Here is an 18,438-nt window from a genome sequence, read left to right as displayed (position 1 = left end):
CAGGTTGTAAGTGCAGTTGCCCATGTAGCCAAAACTACACCAGCCATGCACAAGAGGGAAGAATCCACAGGCTTGGGGAAACCCCAAGATTTGAAGAATTTTATATGTATATATACACACATACAGGGAAAAAACCCTAACTTCTCAAGACAGCTCAATGTGAGTTGAAAGTGTTTGGTGGTCAAGGAATATTGAGTGTCAGGGGAGGGCGACAGAAAACAGTGGTGGAATGGGAATGAAAAGGAGTGGCTAGGATTTGAAAAGACACTTAATGCAACAATATTTTGTTATAGGTCCCACATTCCTGCTATCCAGCAGACAGCCCACTCTGGATATGCACATAGCCACATTCAGATGTGTCCTCATTTCATAGCAATGCACACAAAAATACAGACATGCAAATGTTAGCATTTCCCCCCCACCTTAAAACCAAGGCAATTCAATTTTTCAAAAGAAAAGAAAAGAAAGTTCACTTACCAAAAAACAAAGCCACACTTTCCACGCTTGCAAAGACCCCATTGAAGAAGGTGATGTTATCTGAATATAAAAAGTGTAAAAATGTTCAGTATACATGTCCCTCTCTCATCATATCCATAAAGAGGTGGGGGCATTGTTCTGCCCTGCTCTCTCATCATGATACTCTAGATCAGCCTTTCCCAAACCTGGTAGGTAGCCTCCAAATGTTTTGGACTCCCACCGCCACAAGCCCCAGCCAGCATGGCCAATGTTCAGGAATCCTGGGAGTTGTAGTTAAAAACATATGGAGGGCACCACATTGAGCAAGCCTGCTTTAGAGTAACCAGGGTGGGCAGGGCTGTGCAGATGAGGGGGTGGGGTCATGCAGATAAGGCTAGGCATGGCTCTTAAGGTAGGCTGGTTTACTGCAATGCATTATACATGGGGCAGAGGATCTCAAGAGCCTCTTGTTGAGGGTGAAAGAGGAGAGTGCAAAAGCTGGTTTGAAACTCAACATTAAAAAAATGAAGATCATGGCATCTGGCCCCATCACTTCCTGGCATATAGAAGGGGAAGAAATGGAAGCAGTGACAGATTTTACTTTCTTGGGCTCCAAGATCACCGCAGACGGTGACTGTAGCCATGAAATTAAAAGACGCTTGCTCCTTGGGAGGAAAGCTATGGCCAACCTAGACAGCATAGTAAGAAGCAGAGACATCACCTTGCCGACAAAGGTCCGTCTAATCAAAGCTATGGTTTTCCCAGTAGTAATGTATGGATGTGAGAGCTGGACTATAAGGAAGGCTGAGCGCCGAAGAATTGATGCTTTCGAACTGTGGTGCTGGAGAAGACTCCTACGAGTCCCCTGGACTGCAAGGAGGTCAAATCAGTCCATCCTAAAGGAAATCAACCCTGAGTGCTCATTGGAAGGACAGATAATGAAGCTGAAGCTCCAATATTTTGGCCACCTAATGCGAAGAGAAAACTCCCTGGAAAAGACCCTGATGCTGGGAAAGACTGAAGGCAAAAGGCGAAGGGGACGGCAGAGGATGAGATGGCTAGATAGCATCACGGATGCAATGAATATGAACTTGAGCATGCTCCGGGAGAGAGCGCAGGACAGGAAGGCCTGGCGTGCTATGGTCCATGGGGTCATGAAGAGTCGGACACGACTGAACGACTGAACAACAACATACATGGGGCTGCCTTTGAAAATGGTCTGGAAACTTCAGCTGGTCCAAAACAAGGCAGTGAGATTGTTAACGGGGTATGGCCAACAAGATCATATTATGCCAGTACTTTTCGAGGCCTGATTCAAAGTGCTGATATTAACATTCAAAGCCCTTAATGGCCTGGGGCCAAGTTATCTGAAGGATCGCCTCCTCCCACATGTGCCTGCCTGGACCCTAAGATCATCCTCAGCATTCCTTCTCCATGAGTCCCTGCCAAAGTAAGTGAGGCGGATGGCTACCAGGAAGAGGGCCTTTTCTGCAGTGGCTCCCCAGCTGTGGAATGAGCTCCCTAGAGAGGTTCGCCTGGCACCTATGCTGTGCTTCTTTCAGCACTAGGTGAAGACCTTTTTTTTTTATTTTCCCAGCATTTTAGCTTTCTAGTCTTTTAGCTTTGGTTTTTTGAAATCTGTATTTTAAATCTCTGCATTGCTACTAGTTTTATCCTGGTTGTACTTTTATCTTGTAGCTTTAAGCTTTTATATTTTATATTGTTTTACGCTATACCTTGAGGTTTTTATTTTTGTGAACCGCCCAGAGAGCTTCAGCCATGGGACGCTATAGAAACGGAATAAATAAATAAATAGGTGTGGCTCTTCACTACAGGCAGAGAACAGGCTTATGCAACACCTTCTGTCGGGGATGCCCTTGGATTCCTGCATTGAGCGGAGGGTTGGACTCGATGGTCTTCTAGGCCCTGTCCAACCCTACCGTTCTATGATTCTATGATGCAGCTCGAAGTGACAGAATCAACAGTCGCCACTCAGAGGATGCTCGGTTTTTACAGATTATCGATGGGCTGATTACAGAGCAGTACCAGCTTCCAGTTTCTGAGGGCCCTTGGCCAAGACACCCTCAGTGGCCCCCTGCCACAGTGAGTCTACTTCCTCACCACCATTGTCACCAGCTGCTATGGCTCCTTGTTCTCTTTCTCATCATTGCTACCATTTGCTTGCTTGATACACAGGATGCCAATGAGCATCTGCTGCTCCTTCTTCTCAGCACCACTGTTGTCTGGGGCAGAGTGAGAGGCAGGCGAAAAAGCAGATTTCAATGGTGAACAGGAGGAACAGCAACTCCAGGGGGCTCTTATCAGTGGGCCCCTGCTAGGATGCCCGACCATGCCCACCCTTGATGTCTCTCGGCAGGTGCCCAACCACGCCTTTCCTAGATACCAACTCTGTTACAGTGCTTTGTTCAGCAAACACCCTTAGATGATTTCTAGACCCAATCTGTGCACACAACAGAACCGATTGATTGACTGATTGATTGGCCACCCATCTGGCCAGCTACCCAGTCACTCTAGGCAGCGTGCAATACTATTAACATGAAATACAACAAATTTACATAATCAACTGAACAAAACAACATAACAAAACAACACTGCTCTAAAAAACCCTTACCCACCCCAAATGCCCACCTGAACAGCCAAGGTTTTAAAGCCCGGTGGAAGCTCATCAAAGAGGGGGCATGGCAGAGGTCACTAGGGAGGGAATTCCACAGAGTGGGGGCCACCACAGAAAAGGCTCTCTCCCTAGTCCTCACCAGCCTAGCTGTCCTGGCTGATGGGACAGAGAGAAGGCTTTCTGAGGCAGATCTCATTGAGTGGCACCCCTGGTGCTGTTGGAGGCGCTCCTTAAGGTAGACTGGGCCGGAACCATATGGGGTTTTAAAGGTCGATGCCAACACCTTGAATTGGGTCCGGAAAACAACTGGTAACCAGTGCAACTCCTTCAGCACTGGAGTGATGTGATCTCACTGATGGCTGCCTTTAATCAGGTGGGCCGCCCCGTTCAATAGCACCTTCCCACTCATGTTCCCCAGTAATGAGATACCTTTTCCTAGACTGTATCATTTTACAGGTGCAGGTAGAGGATCACCAGTTTAAATACTCCACCATGAAAAATAGACTCCCTGAACCAGCATGCTGACATGCTGAACCAAGGATGTCAGGGAGAAGACAAGCCTAGAGAATTGAGGCATAGCTCCTCAGTCCCATCACTTGACAACTGCTGAAGTCAATGCATGCTGGGAAAAACTGGTTGTCTGTGTCCATTCTTAGACAGGGCCTCCTTTAAAGGAGTAATTCAAACCTATCTGCTGTTTTCAAGGGAGGGGAATAGTTTAGTGATAAAGTATATGCTTTGCGTGCAGAAGATTCCAGAAGTTCACTCCCTGGTATTTCCAGTTAAGAGGATCCTAACAGGTAGCATAGCTGGGAGAAACCCCTGGCTCAGACCTTGAGGTGCCAGTCAGAGTAGGCAGCAGTACTAGGCAAGATGGACCAATGGTCTGCGATTTCATATATTTATACATGGCTGGATGGATGTTGAACAAGTGCGTCTTACTTAGGTTTTGTTCTGTTGCATGCGGAAGATCCATTGGAAATGCTGGTGTCTCTGATCCTTGACCACCTGTCTCAGTTCAGAAGAAACAGAAATTAAAATAGAAAAATAAACCAGAAGAGCACTTCTGTGGGCCATGCCCATGTCACACGTTACCCAAGGCAAACCAAGTTTTACCACCAAGTGTACACTTCACAAGGAGCTTCAATCAATCACAGTTTCCTGGTGTACCCTAACTGCACACTACCAGTGAATGCAAATAAATGTTTGCCATGAATGTTTCCTGCATTCACACCTCTATCAGCCTTAGGGATGGAGGGGAAATTCATTCCATTCACATTTTAATGTGAGCCTACCCAATTTTGCAGTTTTGATTTTGAACCACTACGCATACTGAAGCTCAATTATCCTTCGAAATTCAAACTTCTCCAAATAGTGCAGTGGAATTCTCCAATCAAAACATGCATATAAAAATGCGTATGTTATGGAAAATAATGTTCAAAAATGCATGACACTAGGAGAATTGCTTGCAAAAAATGTATGTTAGGCCAATATGCTTATGAAAATGCAAACATTAAGAGAAATGTGCACAAAAATGATGGTGATTTTTTATGCAAACTTTAAAAATTCTCAGAGTTTGAGACCAACCAAACATAGGACATGAGATTTTCAAAATGTGAGATGAAAAGAATTTCATCTGAAATTACAACTAGAAAAATGAGAAGAGAAATCAAAATTGACAGATTTGTCCATTCCTGTTCAGCCTACCTGTGCCCTTATTTCTGAGGGACTGGCCTGTTTTGTAGTCCCAGCATTAGGGGAAATGCATCAGGTGGTGACATGAGATAGTGCCTTCTCCTTGGTGGTTTCCCAATCCCAGAATGCTCTCCCCCAAAAGGCATGCCTGGTACATCATTACTGGCATTTTGATGCCAGACTAAGACCTTCCTGTTTACCTGGGCATTTACAAGCGGTCGGGTCAATGAATATGGCAGGATCTCTGTTGTGTATTTGTTTCTCTAGACTGATTGCTATTGGTTTTATCAGATGTGTTGTATTTTATTGTTTTAATATTGTTTACTGCATTTTATTCCTTTAATGTTGTTGCAGACCTTGGGATTTTGATGAAGGGTGGAATATAAATATAATAAATATAATAAAATAAACAAATAAAATACATTTTTAGAAGTACTTAAAACAACTTAGGTATACACCCCAAATGTAATGTGTGGAGGAGGTGTCTGGGATTTTGCAGGCATTTAGGATTTAGGATGCAACAACATGAAAGGAACAGCTAATACACAATGAGTAGAAATGTTTCCTGGATCATATTCCACGTTTAGGCTTCTGATGGTGGTGGTGCATGATATGTTCAAATGTTACCCCATGAAGGACTGGGGGGTTGGGGGGTGGAATCCTATCTTCAAATCGAGAAACCATGTGATTTTTCTAGTATGTCAGGGAGAAAGCTAGATTGAATCCTTCTCCATGATATAAGTTGTTGGGGAACATTCAAACATGCACACACACGCACACATGATACGCACCGGTAACCTTAAATGATAAAATCAGGGGAGGGGGGACAGCGGAAGAAACCAGAGAACTTGATTTTAATGATTACCTAAAGAGGCCTTAAGACAATAGTTTCATAGTACATGAATGCCACATTACACTCCTGATTTGGGTCACTCTCTAATAACCCTGTGAACCATAAAGGTTAAAATAACTAAGATCTTAACTAACTACTTCATCCAGGTAAAATGCATGCAATTTATTTGGTGGGAAAGAATTTATTTATTTTTAAAACCATGGATTTTTTTTACTTGTCTGTCAGTTTCCAGTACAATCTCCAAAACCTATCCCTCCCTTGCTTTTCCCTCTTCATTTATTCCTCTCTTACTATTCATACATGAAATGTTCATGGGAGAAAAATTGCCCCAAGCGGTAGCGCGCCACTGCGTGTACAAGGACCTACATGCACACCTGACCAAGAGATGGCGATAATACCGATCATCTATGGTGGAGGCTGACAGGGAAGCAAGATCTGGAATGACTCCTCACAACTATCCCAAACAGGTGGTGATGGATGCTGTCAGAGCGCCATTGGTGGGGTAAGAGTACGGGGAGGCAAGAGTTTACATATGTCTTAACTCTGCACTGGATCAAGGTTTTGTAGTGGTATCCAGGAGAATACCAGCTCCTATTGTACTATTAGTATATTTTATTACTCGGGAATGAGAGGGAGAGAGAGAGAGAGAGGGAGAGGGAGAGGGAGAGAGATTAGACACACTGCAACCTACATACATATATTTTGAAGTGAGTTCTTTCCAGCTATTTCCAGAAGGGTTAGTCTGTTGCAGCAAAAACAACATATTGTGGCATCTTGAAGATGAACATGTTTATGCAGGCATAATCTTTTCATGGGCTGCTATGCATCTGATAAAATGGACTTCAGCCTGCAAAAAGCTGATGCCATAACAAATGCTGTCGTCTTTAGGGTGCCACACAAGACTCTTTGTTGTTCTTTCTAAATGAAATCAGTCAGATGTCTTTGCCTGTGTGCAAGAACAAGTTGCCAGCATCGATGTCTGCATTACACTGCCCCACTTCTCTGAAATGTGAAGGGTGCTGCAAGCACAAAGCGAGCCCAAACAGGATTGCATAAACATATATGGATATCATACTTGTTTATTTTTAATTCAGGAAAAGTTTATCAAAACTTCCCCTTACACAGAGCTGTGAATTGGTGTGAAAAAATAGAGATAGGAAGAATCTTGGCAAAGGAAGAATGATATTATGAGGAATATTCAATAAAATACTCTTGATTAGCTGGTGATGAAGTTCAACAGACAAAATAATATTGTGTTCAAGATGATTTAAGGGAAGCCAGAATGGCTTTTTCTAGGGTTTACAATAGGTTTTGGTAGGCTTTTGACTAATTCTCCAGTGCCTTATGGGTGTGGGAAATTTCCCATAAACTTTACTGGCTGGGTGCTCTGTGAATGCAAAAGGATGTGTGGGCAGAGCTTTCTCCTCCTTTGAAGTGAATGGAGATGCATTCTAACACAGGGGTTTCATGTGTAAGGCAAGAATACACAGAGTTCTGGAATGGAGACATTCCCTATGATCAAAAGCTAAAGGGAAGTGATGCATCTTCTCACCACATGCATCTATTTGATAGTTTAAAACAACCCTTAGTGGGCTGGATCCTGACTTAGTCATACTTTGAAATGCATGGGATTTAAGTGAGTCAACCCATTCATTTCAGTTAGTCTGCTCTGCTAAGTCTGGATCTAAACCATTATGTTCAACATACCAAAACAATGATGGATATTACTGACAGCCTGATCCTATGCGTGCTTACTCAGAAGTAAGCCTGACTGAGTTCAATGAGGCTTACTCTAGGAAACATCTGCATAGGTATAGCAGCTTTTATATGTATATGTATTATTATTAGGGTTGATTTAGTCATACTTAGAGTAGACCCATTGAAAACAATGGGTTGAGTTAGTCATCTCATTTATATCAATGGGTTTACTCTAAATATGACTAAGCCTGGTTCTATTAGTCATAATAGTAATACTTACTATAGGGTCTGTAGCAAATTGTCCATGCAAAATATTTAGTAGAGCTGGAAAAAATGGTAACATGATTTTCCACTTACCACCACTATGCAATACCATCAACATTTTCACCAGCAGAATTACCACCATTATTTTGCAGAAATCTTGCCTGGTGAATTAAGTAAAATGTTAGATAGAGTGTGTATTATGTCCTTTTAAGATAATAAAACATAGGGAAACATAAAACAAATTATTTATGTCTCCTGAATTAATTTTATTATACAATTTATATGGCAATGACCAAAAGGAAAATTACGCTAGGAACAAATTTCAACACAGAAGAGTTTGAGCTTGCAAAGATGTTGCCAGCTTGCCTGTGAAGACACCTGCTCACAGAAGGAAAGGTCAAAGCAGCCTTCCCCAATCTGATGCCCTCCAGATGTATTGGACCAGTGGCCATGCTGGCTGCAGATGATGGGAGTTGTAGTCCAACATGTCTAGAGGGCCCCAGGTTGGGGAAGCCTGGGCTAAAGTGTATGGGGATTTTCAGTTTAGGGAGGGGAGATGATTAAATGGGGACCCTGATCATGGTTTTTAGAATTGTGAAAATTTGAAAGAGGGGGAGGGGGAGGAAAAGAGAGGACTGAAATGGATGTTTCTCCCTCTTCCATAATAGAATTTGGACTGACTCAATGAAATTGACCAGCAATAGGTTAAGACTGGGCAAAAAGAAGTATCTCTTCTTCACACAATGCAAAATTCTGTTAGCATTTCTGTAGCACTTTCATAATGCTCAAAGCACTTTGCATCCTTTACCTTGTGGTAAAACATACAGCAGCCTTGTGAGGTGGGTCATTATTGCTATCTCCATATTACAGGGCAGAGCTAGTGGCTTGTCTCTGCATAACTCCATGGCAGAGATAAGATTCATGGATCAGTCCTGATTCATCGGTCAGTCTAATAGTCACGATGCCATACCAAGACTAAATCAATCCACCTTCTCTACATCCCTCTTTGCCTGAGTTCCTGATCCTACATCAATCCCTTTGAAGCAAGTCCCATTAACACCAAGGAAGTGCTCACCCTCTTTCTCAGATGGGTACTAGTGGAATGTTTAAACAGGTGCAATGTCCCAAGAAAAAGGAGGAACCATTTCACTGGGGACCATTCCTGTGCCAGCTGCTGAAAGATATCTATGTGGAATACACAGATGGTACTAATGCACTTCGAACACCCCTCATCAATGGTGTAGCTGGGGAACAGCAAAGGCTGAAATGCATTACACGTGTGCAATGCGCATGGCATAGATGGGATGCACTAAACATCCCCTCTATGCCATGCAATCACTTAAGAGCCATCTGGTTGAGCCTTAAGGCTGTAATCTTTAACAGGAGCTAAGACTGCAGAGTTACACATCCCAGGAGTAAGTCCAGTTGAACTCAGTAGGACCCGCTTCTGAGGATCATGCCACATGAGTACCTAGAATCCTGGCCCAACACTGCAGATTCAGACATATGTGCAGTGCAATCCTACGGCTGAATATTGGGGGTGGGGAGCATAGCTCAGTGGTAGAACATGTTTTGCAAGCAGAAGATCCTAGGTTCGATCCCTGGCATTTCCAGGTAGGGCTAGGAAAGAAGTCTGCCTGAAAACCTGGACAGCCGCTGCCAGTCAGTGTTGACAGTCCTGGGCTAGACGGACCAATGGTCTAAGGTAGCTTCCTATGTTCCTTTGAAGGAGGTCCCACTGGATCCAACCGGACTTATTCCTGAGTTGACATGGTTAGGACTGCCACCTTGTCCCATTCCCCCTGCCCCGCCTCCTGCTAGAGCTTATTCCAAGTCAATAAGTTTTGAAGATCAGGGTGACAGTTCAAATTCACTTGTCATCACAGAAGATCCTCTTCCAACAAAAAGCAGAAGGAACAGAACTTACCTTGAGGAATATGGCTCAACAGGAGATGGGGAGGAGAATATTGACTTTAAGAAGGCTAGGACTTAATGATTTATACCCACCTGGATATGCCCCCCTCCTTGCCCATGTGACCACTTTCTTCAACAACCCCACTTTGACCTTTCTCAATCAGTTCTTTCATAAGACTTCTGCAGGTCACAATGCTTGCAGCGGCGAGGTTTAACATTATAGATCATTTATATAGTTGGGGCTATATTAAATAGGCCTGTTCTCCTGGGGACTCCAAGTTACCAAAATAATACAGGCCCCGTTGTAATTAAACAACAATTGTTCCTCTGTTATCCATCTCCAGCTAAGTCACATGACAGTTGCGGTAGGAACTTAATAAGAGGCAACGTTCCATGTTGAGAGACAGGTGAAAGTCTAGACTGCTTTACAGACCATGGCTACTCTTGAGTGTTGAAAGGCCTAGGAGCGGGGGGGGGGGTTGAAAAAACATTAAAGGCTCAGTGGGCAGCAGGGCACAAGAATGGGGTAGTTGGTTTATTCTATATAAGAACATAAGAAGAGCCCTGCTGGATCAGACCAAGGGCCCATCTAGTCCAGCATTCTGTTCACACAGTGGCCAGCCAGCTGCCCATGGGAAACCCACAAGCAGGACATGAGTGCAACAGCACCCTCCCGCCCATGTTCCCCAGCAAATGGTGTACACAGTCATACTGCCTCTGATACTGGAGGTAGCATATAGCCATCTGGACCAGTAGCCATTTGATAGCCTTATCCTCCATGAATTTATTCAATCCCCTTTTAAAGCCATCCAAATTGGTGGCCATCACTACATCTTGTGGTAGCCAATTCTATAGTTTAACAATGTGCTATGTGAAGAAGTACTTCTTTTTATCTCTCCTGAATCTCCCACCAATTAGCTTCATGGGATGACCCTGGGTTCTAATATTATGGTGTTGTTGTTTATTCAGTCAGTCGCTTCCGACTCTTCGTGACTTCATGGACCAGCCCATGCCAGAGCTTCCTGTCAGCCGTCGTCACCCCCAGCTCCCCCAAGGTCGAGTCCGTCACCTCCAGAATATCATCCATCCATCTTGCCCTTGATCGGCCCCTCTTCCTTTGGCCTTCCACTTTCCCTAGCATCAGCATCTTCTCCAGGGTATCCTGTCTTCTCATTATGTGGCCAAAGTACTTCAGTTTTGCCTTTAATATCATTCCCTCAAGTGAGCAGTCTGGCTTTATTTCCTGGAGTAGGGACTGGTTTGATCTTCTTGCAGTCCAAGGCACTCTCAGAATTTTCCTCCAGCACCACATTTCAAAAGCATCTATCTTCCTTTGCTCAGCCTTCCTTATGGTCCAGCTCTCGCAGCCATAGGTTACTATGGGGAATACCATTGCTTTAACTATGCGGACCTTTGTTGTCAGTGTGATGTCTCTGCTCTTAAGTATTTTATCAAGATTTGTCATTGCTGTCCTCCCAAGAAGTAAACATCTTCTGATTTCCTGGCTGCAGTCAGCATCTGCAGTAATCTTTGCGCCTAGAAAGACAAAGTCTGTCACTGCCTCCATGTTTTCTCCCTCTATCTGTCAGTGATCAATCAAGCTGGTTGCCATAAACTTGGTTTTTTTGAGGTTTAACTGCAACCCAGCTTTTGCACTTTCTTTTTTCACCTTCATCATGAGGTTCCTCAGCTCCTCCTCGCTTTCAGCCATCAAAGTGGTATCATCTGCATATCTGAGATTGTTAATGTTTCTTCCAGCGATTTTAACTCCAGCCTTGGCTTCATCAAGCCCAGCACGTTGCATGATGTGTTCTGCGTACAGGTTGAATAGGTAGGGTGAGAGTATACAAACCTGCCGTACTCCTTTCCCAATATTATGATAGTGGGAGAAAAATGTCTCCCTATCCATTTTCTCCGCATCATGCATAATTTTGTAAACCTCTATCATGCTCACTTTTTTTTTAAGCTAAACAATCCCAGATGTTGTAACCTTTCCTTATCGGGGACTTGCTCCTGCTCCTTGATAATTTTAGTTGCCCTAATGCTAAGAGCAAACTCACTCTTTGAGCGCAGATCCTTATGTAGCCAAAATGGTACCACCTAAGCACAAGAGCACCGATGCAATGAATATGACTTTGAGCACACTCCGGGAGAGAGCAGAGGACAGGAAGTCCATGGGGTCGCGAAGAGTCGGACACGACTGAACGACTGAACAACAACATCAACAAGCACAAGAGGGAGGTATCAGAAGGCTTGTGGAAACCCCAACTTTTGCAGAAGTACAAAAATATTTTTGGGAAATACTCCAATAATAGGGTGGGGAGACTAAACAGCCCAATGAGGACTGGGTATGCTCAGTGGGCACAGAATGCTGACCCCCCCTCCCCCTCCAAGAAAAGGAAAACTGGAGATGGGGTGGAATGGTATATTCTGGGAAAGGATGTGGCTGACTGGCACCTTGAACTGGCTCAGTCTGTACTGCAATGTTTTGTTCCAGGTACCATTTGTAATCAATTAACACAGATTGTGAAAACATACAGCATTGTCAGCATTAAAAATAAAATAAAAAACAGCGATGAGGCTAAAAGATGTTACACGCTAACAGCTAGTAGCCATAGAACTCAAGTATGCTAAACATTGAAAAGCCATCAAAACAAAAGTGTCTTCAGTTTCTAGGGATGTATGAGAATTTCATTCCTGTTCACAAATCATAGGAACATGTCCCGAAGAACACATTTCTCAGGATAGTTTTGCAATTTCCCAAACTTGTGTTTGGGTTCGAATCTAGATTTTCACACTGTAGCCCATGGGGGAAGTGTGCAGTTTTGTTCAAGAAAAATGTGCATTTTTCAAAATGAGACTGTTCAATGGGGAAAGATGTGCATTTTTAAAATGTGCATTTTTCCCAATTAAAAATGCACATTTTCCCAATTCAAAGAAAAAGAAAAAAAGATGATCATGTTCAGGACTGCAAACGAGGTGAACTGAGCTTCAGTGAGGAATTCGGAGAACCTCAATAAGCTCAAATATCGCATGTTCAACTATCTCTAGTTTCTGCTGGGAAAGACTCAGAGAGGAAGCCTGGCAGGTTTCAAGAAGGAGAGCATTCCAGAGCGATGGCACCACCACAAAAAAGGCCCTGCTCAATGGATATCTGGAGGTAGCACTGAGACCAAGGCCTCTGAAGCTGATCTGCATACTAAGGTAGGTCTATATGGGAGCAAATGGTCCCTAAGGTAACCTATTCCTAAGCCATTTGGAGCAATGTAGGCTAGAACCAGTACCTTGAATTGAGAAGCAAATAGGAAGCCAATGAAACAAAAGCTTTCTTTTTGTTCCTTTGGTTGCTGCTGGCAGATATAGAAGGCTGACCCAGTATCCTAAATATGAGCTGGAGGAGATACGCATGAAACTAGATGTTGGCGCAACTTCACAACTACCTAGTTGCACTATCTCCATGACTCCATCCACTAAACAGAACACCCTTAGCTTATCAGGTTGCTCTTTTTCTCATCAGTTCAACAACCTATACAAACACTTTTTCACATGCAGCAGCACATGAAATGGTCTACATGGGTTGAGCTCAACAACATGGCTCCTGAGTGCAACTGCATGGGAGTTATCGTTCAAGCATGCAAGCTAAGTGAAAATGATGACGCTGACTTCTGCGCGAAACATTCTAGAAGTGTGTTTGTATCTAATAGGGGTGTACGGATTCCCCACCATCTGTTCCGGTGGGGAATCCATGGGGGGGTGATCCATACCTCCCCCCCCCCCAGAACCCTCCAGAGAGGCTCCACTCCACAAGGATTTTGCAGAGCTGCACCGGCTATAGGGCCGCTTACCTTGCTGGCCAGAGCCATTCGCCTCCTCTGCGCTGATCGCCATTCCTTTTTTCCCCTTTTTTTTAAATGGCGATCGGCAGGATGTGCCCATAGACTTATACGCAAAATAGAGCTGTGAATCTTGCATATATGTCTATGTGTCCATAGGCTTATACACAAGATTCACGGCTCTATTTTGCGTATAAGTCTATGGGCACATCCTACTGATTGCCTTTTCTTTTAAGAAATGGTGATGGGCGCAGAGGAGGTGAACAGCTCCAGTGGAAGAAGCAGCCGAGTGCCGTTCCACCTCCAATCCTCCTGGAGCGGAGGTAAGTGGTGCCAATCCGCCGTGGATGCACAAAGTCCCCCAAATGCACATTTTTGCACTTTAGCCTATGGGTGAAATGCATATTTTGGAGCATTTAATTTTGCATATTTTTCTACAACATTTGTGCAAAATCCAGGAAAGTTAGAAAACCAGTCTGCGGAATCTACCTGACAAGGGGGAAAGCTGGTCCGCTGCGGAATCCACGGGCTGGATTCATGAAAATCCAAACTCACTTGGTTCTGTTGTGGATTTCTTCAACATCCCTACTTCACACTTTGATGTGGGTGGATCCAGACTCCAGCCCACTCCAATGTGGCATTAACAGAAAGCCTTAACTCTAGGATGAGGTGGAATCCAGTCCCCTGCTCAGACAGTTCAGCCTTCTTGTACAGCCTAACCTCAGGGCTATTGGGCATATAGAGCTTACACCAGTCCTTTGAGTGGCCATGTGTCCTAACTGACAGAGGACAGTACTCTCATTTGAAGGGCTGTCACAGGACAGTCTTCTATTTGAAAGGCTGTCGGGTCCAAGTCCAGTTTAAAGGTAAAAAACCATAAGAAGGAAGAGCAGGCAGGGAAGTTACACATCAACAGTTGGTACCCTTGGAAGTTACCCATCAAGTCAACAGTTGGACATCAGCAGTTGGAACAGATGACAGCTGGCACACAGACTGTCACTGGTCACAGACTTCCCCACTATGAGATGGATTGCATTTCTAGTGAAATAATAATACATCTTTCTAAGATCTACATCTGTACATATAAATTAGCATGTGCAAATTTTATTCAAATATGGGTCCTCATGCGTTAGTGGCCATCCTTCCAACTCTGTGCCAAAAACCTTGTCAGGCTGTCTGCGTGATCTGATATATGATTGTTCATTGACACAGGCAACTCACCATTTGATACTGCACTTCCAGGGAGGGTCCGTAATTCAGTGGTAGAGCACATACTTTGCATGCAAACAGTTCCAGGTTCAGTCCCTGGAATCTCCAGGCATAGTGCTGTGCTGAAAATGTCTTCTGCGTTTTTATTATTTTCATTCAATTTGATAGAAAAAGAAGTGCTGGGGGGGGGGGATCAAAGGAGAATAAAATTTTGGTGAAATTCTCATGGGTGGGGTGGTCAGTTCTTGCACTGACCTTACTTATGATTTGACTGAGGGCTATGTGTAAGAGTGTCCTGTTTTTCATTGTACAAACATCTCTCTAGCAGTCTGACTTCCCACACTTCAGTTAAAGCTCAGGGGAAGATGTCATGAGAATAACTCCTCCCATGGGGCGTTTTCAGATCAAGAAGTGTGGGCAGCCAAGGAGGCTGCAGAGTGATGGAGAGATGTGCAACAGAAAGAAACATACCACACAGCACCCTTCGCCACCTCATAATAATAACTAAAAATCACCACGAAAAGCACCCTAAGAATGATTCAGAAAAATGGAAGCCTTGTTCACCAAGGATGAAAATTTGAAGGAAACTGGAGGGCAGATTTTGGCACAGAACTACCAGGTATAGCTTGGAACAACCCGTGTCTGAGACCCTGAAGAGCTGCTGCATCAATATACAATAGTGACTGTTAAGCGAATACTTAGCTGGATGAACCAATGGCCCACTCATTGTTAAGGCAGGTTCATAAGCTGAACATGTATGTGTAAGTGGGTTCTAAAGCACTTAACATTGATCCAGTTAAATATATGCCATTGTTAACACACACAAAAATCCAAGACATTATTGCAATGTAATTTTTATGTTTATTTTTAAATTTTTATTCAGATCTGGTTTAACGCTGTTTGCAACTCAGATGACAATCCACAGGTTGCACCCATTTACAAACTAATGAGCACACATAAAACGCAATATACAAAAAAAAAAAAGATTTCATTGCAGTTTGTTTCTTGTTTGAGTTTCACCTTCTATTAATTATGACACTTAGTTTAATCTTTTCCTGGAAGGGAGAAGATTCTACCATACAGGGAAAAACTCATCCTCCTTCCTTGATCTTCTATGTAATAAACATCCATGATTTCTTTCATTGGACAATGGAACAAAACCTCAGTATTTGTGCAAGTCTTCGTGTTAGCAATGACTCCTCTTGAGGATTTAAACAGATTTGCAAATGCTTGCAAGGCATTTTTGCTTTAAAGCTGGAAAAATGAAGGGAACAAAATCTTAATGATCTAGTTTGCACATACAGAGATGGTTAACTAATATAGGGTGCTGGTTCATACTTCCAAAATTAAGGGTTCACCATCACACAAACACCCTCCCTTCCCTGGTTCTACCCACTATCCTCCTTTGGCGCCACCTCCTCCCTCTGCTGAGTGCCCTGAGCATGTGCAAGGGGCAATATTCCAGAGACTTACAGCATTGTCCAGTCATAACCAGTCACCTGGGAAACTGAGGAAATAAATACACTTGGCTGTGCTTCCTCGCTGAAGGTTGTCCATCCCCCATTCCTTCCCTCCTTCTGTCTAGAGCTTGGTGGCAGAAAATTGGGAAGCAGAGAAGCTTGGGAAATAGAGGGCAGGAACAGGAAGATGGCTTTTTAAGTGGCACCTGTCCCCTTCTTCAGGCTTGGAGGATGGGAAGATCGACTACAAAGGCGGCAGTCCTATGCACAGTTATCTGGGTGCAAGCCACACTGAACATAACAGGAGTCAGTTCACAAGATCACCTTGAAAGCCCAGAAAGGCAGTGGTGTAGAAAGGGATGTACAAGAACTTGGTTTGCACTAACAAAACGCTCGAGCATCCCTGGTTCGCATCCTTGGATGTGAATGCGAGCAAGAGAACATGTTGTCCCAAAATGTTCGCAATTGGCTTGAGTTTGAAATTGCACAAATTTCAGAGAAAAGGCCATTCAAAGTGGTGTAATTGTTGTGAGGATAAAATGGAGAGGAGGGGGACCACGTACACAGCCTGGGGTTCCTTGAAAGAGGGAAAACAGCAGACTACAGATGCAATAATAAATTTTAAAAAATGAAATAATAATGTGATTATTAATGAATGGCAGTAATTGAAGAGAAATTGATTTTGGAGCAGAATCCAGATCACCTGGATGAAAACCTAATTGGGAGTATTGGGTAAATTAATTGAATTAATTTGGGTGTTCCGGGGGTCAGGTCTAAATTTATTGAAAAAGTTATTGATGTTATTACCATTTTCCAGTTTTTATCATCTTTCTTGCGGTTATAAATTACGTATGACACTTCGGGAGGGTTCTTCCTTAAAAAACAACTTACGCATATTTTTAAATAAATACATAATAAGTAAATTACTTGAGTGGGAAATTAATTGGCTTGCCTTCTGTGAAATACAAATTCTAGTATTTTAAAAATGTGCAGATATGCATATAGGAACGCGGGGGTAAAATCCAATGTGAGTCTTAACTTGGAGCAGATCCAATGAAATGAAACTAACCTAAGTCGCATTTATGTCAATGGATCTACTCTAAGTAGCACTTATGTTGGATTTTACCCTAGGAAGCTGCTGTCTACTGAGTCAGACTATTGGTCCATCTAGCCCAGTACTGTTGACACTGACTGGCAGAGGCTCTGTGGAGTGTCAGGCAAGAGCTTTTCCTGCCCTACTTGGAGATGCCTGGGATTGAACCGGGGACCTTCTCCATGCAAAGCAGGGGCTCTACCATGAGCCACGAATTTTATGCAGTACTGTGACTATGAGCCAGGGTCCCAGATCTTTTAAGTAGAGATGCATACTACGTAATCATAGATGAAGTCTATGATTCTATGATTTCATAGAATCACAGGGTTGGAAGGGGCCTACAAGACCATCAAGTCCAACCCCCTGCTCAGTGCAGGAAGCCTGATTCCCAGGCGGTCTCCCATCCAAGTACTAACCAGGGCTGACCGTGCTTAGCTTCCGAGATCAGACGAGGTCAGGCACACCCCCTATCCTGGCCTCTCCCAGTCTGTATTTCGCAGATTGTCAGGCACCTTTTGTTCTGTCATCTGCCCATCAATGGAATCGGCGGTTTTGTTCCCAGAATTCGTGTAAATTTGTACAGGCAAAAATGTGCACATTCCCCCAAAATGCACATTGTCATGCTTTAGCCTATGGGGGAAATGCACATTTTTGGCCAGGTTTTTTATTTTGCATATTATTCTATGACAAAATTTGTGCAAAATTCAAGAAAGTTAGAAACCCAGTCCGCAAGTCTGTGGAATCTGCCTGACGGGGGAAAGCCAGTCCGCTGCAGAATCTATGGGTCAGATTCACGAAAATCTGAACTCATTTGGTTCTGTTGCGGATTTCTTTGACATCCCTACTTTTAAGTATCTAACAATAGTCCTGATACTATTGGCCACTTCAAGTTTGGGTTCTTGCATTTTCAAAGGGCAGATCTACCAAATCCTCCCAGCCTGATAAGAATTTGCTCCGTTATATTTGAGAAAGAAAACCTTAGGTTGGATCTAAGTCATGCTTAGAGTAGACCTATTAAAATAAAAGGGATTTAAGTAAGTACACACCATGTGGAACACCAACTTACTCTTGGAGTAGGGTGTTCTTTTGACTTTTTCGCAGATATACCTGGCATTTTTCAAGAACCAGGAATAGTTTTCAATACAGAACCTAAAAATTTTAACCAGAATACATTTTTTTAACAAAACATCAATAGAACATTTTTTATTCATGTATTTATGTACTTAATCTAGTAGTTCCATAAGACTCTGATGCACAGACACATTGCAGTGCTATAAGAACAGAGGCTGCAGCCTTCATTTCCATTTTGGGGAATGGGGTAGCACTTT

At 43.4% G+C, this 18,438-nt stretch overlaps 2 protein-coding genes across 2 annotated transcripts in view; both read right to left on the bottom strand.

Moving 5' to 3' along the window:
* Window positions 1-9,733, bottom strand: part of OC90 (otoconin 90) — a 49,076-nt gene extending 39,343 nt beyond the window's left edge. Inside the window, exons 1-4 of the mRNA XM_084851441.1 lie at window positions 9,609-9,733; window positions 8,677-8,845; window positions 5,578-5,584; window positions 478-537 (exon numbers count right to left, since the gene is read on the bottom strand). Of these exons, the coding sequence (XP_084707567.1) occupies window positions 478-537; window positions 5,578-5,584; window positions 8,677-8,845; window positions 9,609-9,733 (361 nt within the window). The remainder of the gene's footprint in view (window positions 1-477; window positions 538-5,577; window positions 5,585-8,676; window positions 8,846-9,608) is intronic.
* Window positions 9,734-15,400: 5,667 nt separating this feature from the next.
* Window positions 15,401-18,438, bottom strand: part of HHLA1 (HHLA1 neighbor of OC90) — a 53,019-nt gene continuing 49,981 nt past the window's right edge. The window contains exons 16-17 of the mRNA XM_084847962.1: window positions 18,177-18,259; window positions 15,401-15,811 (exon numbers count right to left, since the gene is read on the bottom strand). Coding sequence (XP_084704088.1) covers window positions 15,768-15,811; window positions 18,177-18,259 — 127 coding nt within the window. The 3' untranslated portion in view covers window positions 15,401-15,767. The remainder of the gene's footprint in view (window positions 15,812-18,176; window positions 18,260-18,438) is intronic.

This window comes from Heloderma suspectum, chromosome 4 (assembly GCF_057233095.1).
Source record: "Heloderma suspectum isolate Gila_16-S chromosome 4, 16-S_ref, whole genome shotgun sequence".
Taxonomy (NCBI): Eukaryota; Metazoa; Chordata; class Lepidosauria; order Squamata; family Helodermatidae; genus Heloderma; species Heloderma suspectum.
Note: the sequence above shows the minus strand (reverse complement) of the source record. Positions and strands in the feature narration are given on the sequence as shown.